General features: G+C 38.2%; 1 protein-coding gene across 2 annotated transcripts in view; it reads right to left on the bottom strand.

Annotated features, from left to right (window-relative positions):
• Window positions 1-12,842, bottom strand: part of ANKIB1 (ankyrin repeat and IBR domain containing 1) — a 94,635-nt gene that overhangs the window by 54,551 nt on the left and 27,242 nt on the right. For both annotated transcript variants that reach the window (XM_031052373.2, XM_031052372.2), the window contains exon 2: window positions 3,249-3,514. In XM_031052373.2, the coding sequence (XP_030908233.2) occupies window positions 3,249-3,436 (188 nt within the window). In that variant the 5' untranslated portion in view covers window positions 3,437-3,514. The remainder of the gene's footprint in view (window positions 1-3,248; window positions 3,515-12,842) is intronic.

The raw sequence follows: 12,842 nt of genomic DNA, 5'->3' as shown, positions 1-12,842 counted from the left end.
TACTCTCACTCTCATTCCTAATGGGACAGGGGGAGAAAATGCAACAAAGCAGCTTGTGGAGATTACTCACAGGTAAAACAGATTCAACTGGGAAACTGAATTTTTTGCTAATTAAACAGAGCAGGATAGTGAGAAATAAAAACAAAACTAACCCCACTTTTCTTTCATTCCCGCTTCTGCCCAGTCTCAGCTGCATTCCTGACTCTTCTACCTCCTCCCCCACCAAGCAGTGATAGACGGGAAATTGGGGTTGTGGTCTATTCATAATGCTTCATCAGGGAACCACTGAGCACAGTGTAATAGCTTCTGACAACCAGCAGTTTCAAAGAAGTGCTTCAAAAATTACTGTTTGTGCTAATTAGCTGGGAACAGCAATTTTTAGTTTATAAACATTAAACAATCTGTTAAAATAAACTGATCTGTCAGGTAAACATTATTTAGGGCTGCAGACTGAACAGGAGTTATATATTAAGGGACTATCTAACTATTTTCCATTTTTTATGTCAACATTTCTACTAGTCCAAATCTGTAATACTCATGAAAAATTATCATAGAAACAATCTCAGTATTTTAACACACTCTTGCTGAATCTTGTGAAGAGGAAAGATATGAACAGCAAATTTTCCAATTTTTACAGCTTGTTTATATACAAAATCCAGTTCATGAGCTCTAAATACTGGATGAAAGGGGCAGCGCCCAGATGACTCAACACCTGAAGTGTTCAACTGCGCAGTTCAAAACTGTAGAGAAAGTTCTGCTGGCTTAAATTTCTGCCAGCAGACTTCGTGCTGGATGATACAGAGTTTGTCCAGGTCAGGAGTTCTGCTTCATGATACTTTCACCTCTTCTCCAGTTTCTTGTTTCTCAGCTTCTGAGACTGCTACACCAGGATGTCCCCAACTCTCATTGCAAACTTGGTGCCTGTACTTTCACCATGTTTTTGGAGTCACCACCAGCCATTTATATGGTATGGCCCTTTGTCTCAGCATTTGGTAACTCCATTGCCAGATAGGTTATCTCTAAACATTCCAGAATCTCTCTCTCAGTGTGTTCTGTTAAGCAAAAGTTGCACTCACAAGTGCATCGCACTACTCTATTTTGAGAAAATTTCTCACGGCAAAACATGTCAGTTCATATTCACCTACAATAACACAGCTATCAGCCTATAAGGAAAAGTTGAATGATGCAGTATACATGTAAGTAACATCTGGACTTTGAACTACACATAATGTAGCTACAGATTCCCAGACATTTAAAATGCTTAATGAAGTGATACATATAAAATATTATAGTATTATGGACATCTCATAATTGCAAATTTCTCTCAAAACAGATTAAAATTAAATTATTTTTAGCTACTGTGCTTCACCAGTAAATCAAAGCATTAACTTTAATATTCAATTTATTTAATTTCTGCCATATCCAGGACTTTCTGTATCAGAAGGAAGAGGCTTAACTGGAAATCACCTGTACCCTTTGTACAACCAACTTTGCAAACGGACATACTGCAAGTCTGATATTTACTCACTATTACTACTTTGCTTAGATAAAAAGGCTACATTTTCCTGCAGCATGTCTTAGACAAGGGTTCTGGAAAAAAAAGCCCTTAGACAATAGAAAACTAAAAAGTGAAAAAAACCCCTCAGAAAATTATTCCTAGTGACAGTGACAATAGTTCAGGTTTTCAGAAGCAGATTCTAGCAGATAACAGCAGCTTCACTATGTTTACTGGCAAAAAACGTATTGCGAACCTTGGACTTGAACTAGAAAAAACAATTATTCCTTTAATCATTTGTTTGCAATGTAGGTAAATAACAAGTGAGTTGTCCTGTAAGATTTAGATACTAAAGGTCCCATTCAGTAGTAAAATGTCATTTCTAAACTACCTTTTACTTAATACAAAACAATTATTTGAGATCTCATCGTAACAGTGCAATATGAATTAACTAATGGACTGCTCAGAAGTCTGGAATTATGACTCAATTTCTTTGCATATCTGCAAACAATTTCATGTGCCCTTGTTGTTTCAGTGAGATTGCATTTTCTTAAGAGGTATTTTCTTGAGAGAAATAACCTGAAAGTCTCACAGAAGAAAAAAAAAAAATCACACAGAAAGTGTAAATTAAAAACTGGGTGCTATTTAAAATTAAGTGTAGTTATTTTTTTTCCTCTAATTCAAGAACCAGGAATGGGGGAAGGTTTGAGGATGTTAAGAAATGAACAAATTCAGCAATGAAATAAAAATATCAAAAACAGAAACAGAGTATACATGGGGACAGACAGAAAAATATTTAGCAAAAATCAAGATATATGAGAGGTTATAAAGTATAAAAAACTGTTAAGTTAATCTAAAATACTGTGGCAAAATTTATGGTGGGAGGCCAGAGAGCTAGTGAAGTTACAGCATATGAGGGACAAAACAAATCTTATGAATACCACAGGTCCATTAGTAGACATAAACACAGAGATGAAAAGAATATTAACAATACAGTTTAGTAATGTTTCTGTTCTTTTTCCAAGGAAAAAGAGGATATTTATGAAATCCTCTCTTAACTTACTACCTGCTGAAGAAGAGGTTTAGTAATGTCTACGCAGCACTACTTGATGAAATATTAGACCAGAACAGCTTGTACCTGCAATGTCCGGACATGGATAAGATGTTAATCTTTAATTGATCTTAGAGCACTGACAAAAGTACAGAAGAATGGAAGTAGCTAACATCAGGGATTGCTGTGCATGTTGACCGTGACAGTAATAAACTTACTCATTATCAAGATATTAACATAATAAATAAAATATAAATAAAAGCTGTCTGAATAACACAAGAACTGGAAATGTATATTGGGCCTCTGGAATTAGATACAGTATGGTATCCATTAAGTACAGCTTTATCAACAGGTTATTTTAAGACAGGAAAGTACATCAAAACCAGCAGAATAGGCACTATTTGCAAAGAACTGTGGTATAGGAGTCTTCAGGAAGCCAGCTAAAGCTGTCCAAAACTAATGTTACAAGGAAGGAACAAAGATACTAAAAATCAGATTAAAAACTTTTATACCAGTCTGTGATTACAGACTAATTTGCATGATTTTTATTAATACTTGAACATGTTATAAATCCTGTGTCTGCAATACACATACATACGCTCATACACGTACACACACATGAGGTATTTATAAACTAGCTGAGACTCCTCCATTTCTCAGGCCAGTTATTCACATTGAAGCAAAACTTCAGACGATACTTACCCCAGAATACGGTTCATTCCATGTCTAGCAGCATAATGGAGTGGAGTATTGTGCTGGTACGTTTCTCCATAAGAAGTATTTGGGTCAAGAGTTTCTTTTAGTTGAGGGTTGCTCTCATAGATTTGGCAGGCCAAGTTTTCGTCTCCATTTATAAGAGCTTTGCGAAATTTGGTGGTTGTATTTCCCATGTTGCTATCCTAGCTATCAATGGCACTTTTTCCTTTCCCCTTCATCCACTTGCACAGTTCTGTAACATGCTTCACAGCCTAAAAAGACAAACAATATTTCAGTTATTCTGTAAAACACCCTTTTGTAGATTAATTCACTCAGAGCTACAGCACTGAAAGCAGGCATGTAAAGAAGTACACAGGGTCTGTAATCTCTACTCATGAACTGCTGAAGTCCTTCTCAGTAAATACACACAAATTCCCAATTCTCCACAGATTATTTCCCTGATAAACTGTGCCATGTCCCTGTGTAAACATGGTCACAACCTATACTCTTAGAACACAAAGAAAAAAAAATGGCCATTATCCACCTGTATTAGAAGATGGATGAACACTGATTCTTCATGAATCAGAAGTGAATTTCGAAACGCAGTAGAACCAAAGCAAAATTCTTAAACAAGGAGCGAAAATTCTTCAAAAGCATGCAAGAAAGCAGACATCAGTTTAACTTTTACTTAAAGAAGATGATATAAAAATGTGCTTGAAGCACCTGTGTTTGTGTGGGTGGGTGTAACCAGCACCCTCCTGTGCCAGCAAGACAAATGCACAGGAACACAGGAATTACCATGGTCCCATCTTAACAGTTCTGCTAAATGGACTCTTTAAAACACTTAAAACTACATTTGGAGACCAACAACGGACGGGTCCATACAATGCCAGGCATTATACTGACACAAACCAACTGCACCTTACAAGTACTTCAAACTATTTCCCAGCTGCTATGCTCCCCAGCCTCTTACCTGTATCTGATGGAGGGGACCAGTAGATCAAGTTGCATTAAGACAAGGCAGACACCGCATCTCTGCTTGTGACAGTAGACATGAGAAGCTTATCAGATTGTGCAGTCAGGAAGAGCACATGATGGTTTATGTCAGAGGGACAGGCAGGGGACTCGGCACCAGTCTGCAGCTGGCAGCATACTGAACCTTCTAGGAGGTCTCTTTTGTGCATGAGTCATCCCATCCAGACTGCACCATGCCAGACCTTTCACCCCACAAAGCACACACTGTGATCCAAATATGCCAGGCACAGTACATTAGGAAACTGAGATTTATTATGTTGGGCACATATAACGAGGCAGGGCAGAAGCTGCTTCATACTTAAAACTTTATATTCAACTTGTTGAAACTATTTCCAAAGTTCTACTTTGGCTTTCCAGCACAGTTACCAGTGCCCAGACAATCTTATAGACAGAAAAAATATAGGAATCCAAGGTGTCTAGAGCTGCAGTAAATCCAAGGAAATCAGGATGCAGATGTAATTCATGTGAAAAGGATTTGAGGAAACCTGGGGAAGAACTGCAATGACGTATTTCTGTTTCCCAGAGCAGTCCTCATACAAGCTGCTTTCAGCTAGTGTCATGAATTTATAGAACATGTTGCATCCCAGTCTTTTAGTAGCTTTGCCCATTCTGCACAAGATCCTACCAGCAGGAGTCTTGCACTGTCTCCTCTCTGGAATTCCTCTGAGAGGTCATTCTGGGGAGGGAAAAGACCACTTTCATCTTAACCTCACCAGGGCTGTCAGGGCCATTTGAGAAGGATAGCAGCGGCCTTGGTGGGCTCCATTTTTGTCCATTTTCCTATAAAACTTTGGTAAGACAACCCTTATTCTGGAGTTTGTGTGTTCTACCTTTGGATGTCATTGTGTGAGATTAATAATGACTCTGCTGAATCAACTGAATGAACATGCTAAACATGTTGCCCACATTCTCCTGTGACCAGTTACCGACTAAGCAACAGCATTAAGCTGCCGAAAGTTTCTCATAATAATAAAGTAGGCATTAATCTAAAAGCAAATGCACACCCTTCGCATATTTAGTTATATACACAAGCCAAAGCTCAGTTTTTAAATCCGGTAAGGATTCTGCACCATTTAATATCTCTCTGTCATCCCTATATTTTAAAATACAAACATGCAGATGAAGAATCATAGCTTAGTTAGGGTTGGAAAGGACCTTAAGATCATCTAGTTGCAACCTCACTGCCACAGGCAGGGACACCTCACACTAAACCATATCACCCAACCCAAGGCTCTGTCCAACCTGGCCTTGGACACTGCCAGGGATGGAGCATTCGCAACTTCCCTGGGCAACCCATTCCAGTGCCTCACCACCCTCACAGTAAAGAACTTCTTCCTTATATCCAATCTAAACTTTTCCCCTGTTTAAGTCTTGAACCCATTACCCCTTGTCCTATCACTACAGTCCCTAATGAAGAGTCCCTCCCCAGCATCCTTATAGGCCCCTTTCAGATACTGGAAAGCTGCTATGAGGTCTCCACGCAGCCTTCTCTTCTCCAGGCTGAACAGCCCCAACTTTCTCAGCCTGTTTTCATACGGGAGGTGTTCCAGTCCCCTGATCATCCTCGTGGCCCTCCTCTGGACTTGTTCTAACAGTTCCATGTCCTTTTTATGTTGAGGACACCAGAACTGCACACAATACTCCATGTGAGGTCTCATGAGAGCAGAGTAGAGGGGAAGGATCACCTTCTTTGACCTGCTGGTCATGCTCCTTTTGATGCAGCCCAGGATATGGTTAACTTTATATTCCTCAAGAAAGCCACTGCTTGTTCACATTACCTGTCACAGCTCTCAGTGCTGTAGCTTTATATGTTTTCAGACACAGACTACATTACTCTAACTATTAGATAGTTTCAAGCTTTAATTAAAGACTGTACAAACCCAAGAAAAACTCTACATTCTTTTCAACCAACCAGCATTTCACATTATCTTCAAAAGAAGGATCTCAAAACTAACTTGAAAGAATGACTTTCAGTAAAGTTTGTTAATGAGAATAGTTTATGGTATATTATCTTTCAAAACCTGTTGACCACCAATAGTTCTTGAGACTATAAAACAGATTAGACAAGAACAAGGCCTGAAAAATACATTCCCAGAAATCTGTAATGAAGATCCCACTAGTGCCCATAACAAGAAAAATACAAAACATTCTTCCATCATGTACAATTAGAAGGTTACAGTGCCAGCTGCCATGCACTTAATTCTGGAGTACCCAGGCAGCTTGTGTCAGCTGCAGAACATGCTGCCTCTTGCCCGAAATGGAAACATCAAACATGCGGGAAGGTGTTGAGAGTATAAGGAGATACAATGGTGCCTTCAAGCAATCTGAGAGGAAGCTGGGGGATGGTGGCACTGTTGAGATGCTGAAGATGAGATCTGAATGGATTGAGGCAGGGTACTGGAAATGCATAGGAGAAATGAGGTTGAGGGTCTCTCATCTTCTCAGAGGAGAAATGGGTAGGGTGGCTCTACAGAACTAAAAACCTCGAGTTACTGCAATGCAGAAAAGGCAAAAACTGAGAATGTCATTCTTTCACACACTGAACAAACTTCAGTTATTTTTGATGGAATATGGATGTATCACATGGCAGAAGAGTCTTCAACAACTAATAATATAAAAGATGTAGGCATACTGCTTGAATAATTACCTTATCATAACATCTGGGAATTGTAGGAATATGCAGCATGTACTTCACAAGTCACTGAACAAAACAGTGACATCTGCTCCCATTACAAAAACTTACAGCCTTGTGCACAATAAAGGGTTATATATTGAACAGACATGATATAGAAACATGAATAAAATAAAAGAGTAAGATAGTTGTCTGCATAACAGGACACTCGCCAAATGAAAAGATTCTCAGTCAAGGGAAATGAAAAATTTGAAGAAAGATTACAAAAGAGAGCAATTATGTGGCTTTGAACAGACCCAAGAGAAACTCCCCAAAACCACAAGAATCAGGCCAGAGGTAGGGAAAATTTATCAAATGGCTATTGCAACTATAATCATCACATTATCAAAATAAAATGAAAGATGTGGTAGTCCATGAAAGTCCTTCAGCTGAAGGCAAACAGCTTATATTTGATGTGATAGCAAGAAACCAACCTCCAGAAAAATGCAAGGAGAGAAGCAACAAGGTCAAAACTAACTCTGAAAGCAATTCCCTACTTAAAATACACAATATGATAAACTGTACTAATGTCCTTCACCTTCATACAGTATCCACAAGGTCTTTCACCTTTAACACTAAAATGGGCATAAGTCTTTTATGCCTTGGAAATTTGGTTGGCCACACCCTGGTTTTCTTTTCTGAATTAGTCATTAAATATGTCAGCAGAAATACAGAAAGACAGGGAGAAGCTGCCTCTGTGCTCTAGCTGTGACAGTTGGCTCCCAGCCTGTTTGGAAGTCCAGAAGAAACCAAGATGTGAAAGCTACTGCCTCTCTCAAGTTGCCACAGCTCATGAGTGCCCTGCTGAAAAATATTAAAGATCTGCCCATTTGCAGTCTTCAGTTCTCTTCAGCTAAGAGACCAATTACATCCACCACCAAAGAAGCTTCTACTTCGACTGAAGGAGAAAAAGGACAAAATATGAGGTAATGCAACAAAACGTCTGAATCTCAAAATGGCTGCAAGAGGCCCAGTCTGCTTTCTTTTTATGATGTTTTCTTTTTCTTTGCCATTAAGAGCTTCCAACCCATTACGTGCTCTCTGAGGACAGGAAACTAATAAGGCCAATGCTGGAACCAGGCAGTGATTCAGAGAAAAGAAACTGGGTTTGCTCTTTCAATCCGTTGTTTTTGAAGGCGAGGAGATTGTAATACATGTGTTTCTTCATAAAACGGGGGAAATGGGTGGCAGGGAAGTGGCCTGGAAGGTCCAGCCAATCCACAGCCTCGGACTTGGAAAGCTCCGGAGGGCTGCTTTAGCAACTTAGGTTGCCATAAAGCAGTTTCACCAGCTCCCAGGCTCATATGGGTAGTGTGCAGCGTCAATGTCACTGCTCTTGCTCTGCTGTTTGTATAAACCCAGCATTTAAAATCCTTAGGCTATTTTTTAAATATACATTATTATAAAAATATCATAGTCCAATAAAAATGACAATATTAAAATGACAATTTTCAAGTGTTTTATCGCAATAAAGTAAGACTCGTATAGAATTTTACAGAACAAAGACAAGATATTTGTTTGGCATGCAGACCTATTCACTAAATTTTCAAGTTCTGTGATGACAGAAGCGTTATGTCATAACCTTTACCATAACCTCATAACATTTATAATAGCCACAAATATCCTAACCTTTTACACCAAGCAATACAGCAAAAACAAAATGCAATATTTGCTAATTATAGCCTGTATTATTTCAGAATTCCAAACATTATCTATCTCATTCAAAAGCAGAAATTGTGTTTCTACTATTTTAAATCTGCCATTGCCAAACAGAAGTTCCAGCTTAAACAAAAATACATAATACTGGTTACACAACCTACCTTTTAAAGTCTAAGGAAAGATTCTCATAAAATCAGTTAGGGACATCACACTTTTCTGCTTTGGCAATGAACAGTAAATCTTCTGTGAGCTTATTAGCAACACCGCTAAAAGCAACACTTTGATATCATAGCTTTATAAATATTTAACAAAGAGACAACCACTCTCACAGGAGCTTGAGGACTGAATACAAGATGAAAAAAGGTTTGGTACAGAAAGGCATGGGTAGAGCAAAGTAACAATGAGTGTTTAAGAGCAGTTGCACCAGCTGTCCAATTACTATTTTTTCCCTGGGCACCACCATAGAAGTGAGTTTGAAGAAGGACAACTGCAATGTTAACAGGATTTTAGAAGTAGTTCCTCCTTTGAAATACTGCCACAGTGCTTCCTGGAAATATATAATGAATGATAAAATATTGTATGAGTGGGATCAGGTGAGTATTTTTAAAACATCCTGCTCCTAACACTCCTTTAGGAAGCACATATTGAACACACAAGTCTTTCATGAGATGACGTACCTCTCAATTTACATTTGAAATGCTTTAATACTGAAGCAGAATTTCTCACTGAATATAGCACTGGCACGTGACTGCACAGCAGCTGTTCTATATCTTGGGAGCATGAAGAAAAGGAAGACATACTGTACTACACTGTACTGCTTAGGAAAGCTATAAAAATCAGTAAAAAAAATACTCAGGTTTAACTATGAGAAGAAAATGCTATGTATTTCCTGCACCAAAAAAATCTATTGTCTATATAATGAGCAAAGATCAGCAATGGATCTAACCATCATCTGCAACCATTATTTTACAATGTAACACTGTGTGTACATCCACAGTTTAACCTTGAAAGGTCTGAATACATTTTGCAGCTTAAAAGAAAGTACTCCTTATTTGAGAAAGGCAGTTTTTCATGTAAACATTATTGTGGAAAAGCTAAGTGAGCCAAGCTCAAAGAAATAAGACTTTGCATAGTCTCTCACAATTAAAAATATCATTAAAATAAAATAGAATACATTATTGACCTAAACTAGTGCACATTACATGGTTTCTACTTCCATGGAAAGACAAGTAATAATGAACTGCTTTCACCAAAAGGATAAAGAGATACCAAAACTGCTTGTTTTTCAGAAGTACCTGGCTTTTGCTAAAAGCATCTTCGTGGTTTTTTTTTTTTTTTTGTATTTCTGATTTAAATAAGAAGTAGGTGATAGTTGTAGTTTGAGATACGTAGCAAAAAATAAACCACAAAAGAGTCAATGAGTGACAGAGCACTGGAACAGGTTGCCCAGGGGGGTTGTGGAGTCTCCTGCCTTGGAGATACTCAAGACCTGCCTGGACAAGTTCCTGTGTGATGTACTCTAGGTTACCCTGCTCTTGCAGGGGGGTTGGACTAGATGATCTTTTGAGGTCCCTTTCAACCCTTGGGATTCTGTGTTTCAAGAAGTTAGCTCAAAAGGGAACTATTTTATTTGTTCTGGATAGTGCAATTGAACAGCTCATTTTTAAAAGATGAGTTTCTAAAATATTTACTACAGAGTCTGTCCTACATTATAAATCATAATTTATTGCAGAAGAGAATCATGAATAGCTTTGTCGTTTAGGAGAATGCCTAGTAACCTGTTATACTGAGGAGGAGAGTTACGTCATTATATTGGTTAATTTTAATCCTTGCTACCAGGATAGACTAACACAAATGAAGCAAATCAAAAGTTATGTTCAAGAACTTTCAGGAAACCAAGCCCTCTCCCAAACACAGCTGGGAAAAGCCCTGGTTAGTGCTCTTCTTCTGCCCTTGACCACTCCCCTCTCTGCAAAGTAAAGAGCACCACGGAGATAAAAATTGCCAAGAGACCAAAATTAAGAATGAAACACTCAAATGTGCATACATACTTTATGTACGGCTGGGAGAGATGGCCAGAATTATGATGCACCAGAAAAAGTTAGGCTAAAGCTAATTTTTACATGTTTACAGTGAAGATTAAAGATTTGCCAAATTTTAATTAATGGGCTCTTGACAGATACCTGCATCTGGAGGAAGATGTCTTCAAAGCTTTACGTAACAAATGCACTAGCAAAGTTTGAGATACAAGTTATGGAGAAGTGGTTGTGGAGGGCCTTGCTTTGCTTTAGTTTGTTTGGGTTTGGTGTTTGGTTTATTTTAAAAACCAGTGATATTCTAAAGTTTGTGCCAAAACTTCAGAAGTCATCAACAGGAAATGATGAAAGCACTTCTGCCACTTTAAACCTCTGTGAGTGGAACTTAACATTATCAAATTCAGTGTTACATTTTACACATCAAAGTACCGCCGAAAAAAACAACTGATATGCCATCATCTCACCCTTTGTAGAATGATCACTAATATAACGCTGTTTTAAATACCAAGGTTGAGAAGTAGCAATACTGTTGAGAGTTGATTTGAATAAAACACAGTGTAGAGTAATGAGAGAATTAATTATTTCCTCATTTATATGTTTATGGGATAGAGAGTCTAGCAACTTATGTTACAATCTTCTTGTGCTGGCACAAGCTCCAGAAAAGTAGAAGGCTTAAAGTTACTGCTCAACTTGGTAATTTGAGACTTCGGCTTACTGACTCAGGCACAAAGACTTTCATCCAGGTGGAATATTTTCTTTCAGACACACTTCTTTCATAACTCCAGTTTGTGGAGAAAAAAAAAAAAGGAATTTTAAGTATGGCTTTGGCTGTCTTTGCAGTGATACACTTACAGGGATTCAACAGGGGCAGCTGCAGCATAGACTAGAAGCAGTTACCAGTTCAAGGAAAAAACTGCATAGATGTAGTTAAAGTAATTGCTACATTAAATTTAATGGTGTTGTTTACAGTACTTGCATTCATCATCTAAATGAAATGTGGTAAATCCACTGTGGGGTAGGTACATATGCAGATGGCAGGAGAGACAAAATACTGTGCAGCCAAATCAAAGGTATACTGTGATATACAAAGACAACATCCCTGCAGACAGGGAAAAAGAAAACAACCAAACAGCAGCACAAGTTAAAAGGAGCATCTGTTTGGGTGCATCTTATCTTTTTTTAATTGCTCAGGAGCAGCAATTCTGTAAGACAGAACAAAAGAAGCATCATTCTATAATCATGCACTGGAATATCCAGCAGTCTTACCTGTAATTGCAGATTGTTTTGTATTCATTCCAGGGCACCACATTTTTAGAAAATTATTTAAAATAACAAACCCCTCAAAGTTCTCTGAAGTCCAGATAAGACTTTGGAGTTGCTCCCAATGCAACCATCTGTTAAGGCCTTAATAATCTGATTTAATTTGTGGCAGCTTAGTTACTGATACAAGAGAGATTCTTCTTAATAATCTTTTTAGGGTCCAGTCATAAAATACAGCAGAACTCTCTTAGGGCTTAGCTCCTTACTCTTAAGGTTAAGTAGACTAACCAAATGTAAACCAATCTGTACCTACTGTAATACTGACATTACCACCCTAAGACCTTCTCTATCTAGATCAGAAGGCAAAGAGGCATGAGAAGAAATGTTTGACATTTCATTAGATTAAGTCAAGCTAACCACAGATATACCTGATAGTTCTGTCATTTTAATCTCAATCACACTCTTTGTTGTACTGAAAAAGCTCACTATAGTCTGCTCCACTGACCAAAGATTACAATACACTTTTGATACAGTGCATAAAACACTGCTAGTTCAATGAACATCTATAAAAAAAGACTTTTCTACCACAGGTCAATACTGACAGCACCACAGTTTCATCAAGCAAAAGTGAACAAATATCACTCAGTCCCTATATAAAGTACCAGCAGCTGATGACTCACAGAACAGATAGCACCAGTGATAAACTAAAGAACATGAACCACAGGCTGGAAATGTTCTTTACCAGTGCAATGTCTCTCATGTTGGCAGCATGAAAACCCCTGTTCAGGTAGTGCAACACTTCTCTGGTTTCCCCTTACCCTTACACACACATGGCCAGTGTGTCAGCTGGGATGGAAGCCTCTTTGCAAAAAAGGCTCAAACACACTTTAAGATAAGCAACAACCCAGCTCAGTTCAGTTAAAGACAAATGTGTGTCCC

The sequence above is a fragment of the Melopsittacus undulatus genome, chromosome 1, assembly GCF_012275295.1.
Source record: "Melopsittacus undulatus isolate bMelUnd1 chromosome 1, bMelUnd1.mat.Z, whole genome shotgun sequence".
Classification (NCBI taxonomy): domain Eukaryota; kingdom Metazoa; phylum Chordata; class Aves; order Psittaciformes; family Psittaculidae; genus Melopsittacus; species Melopsittacus undulatus.
Note: the sequence above shows the minus strand (reverse complement) of the source record. Positions and strands in the feature narration are given on the sequence as shown.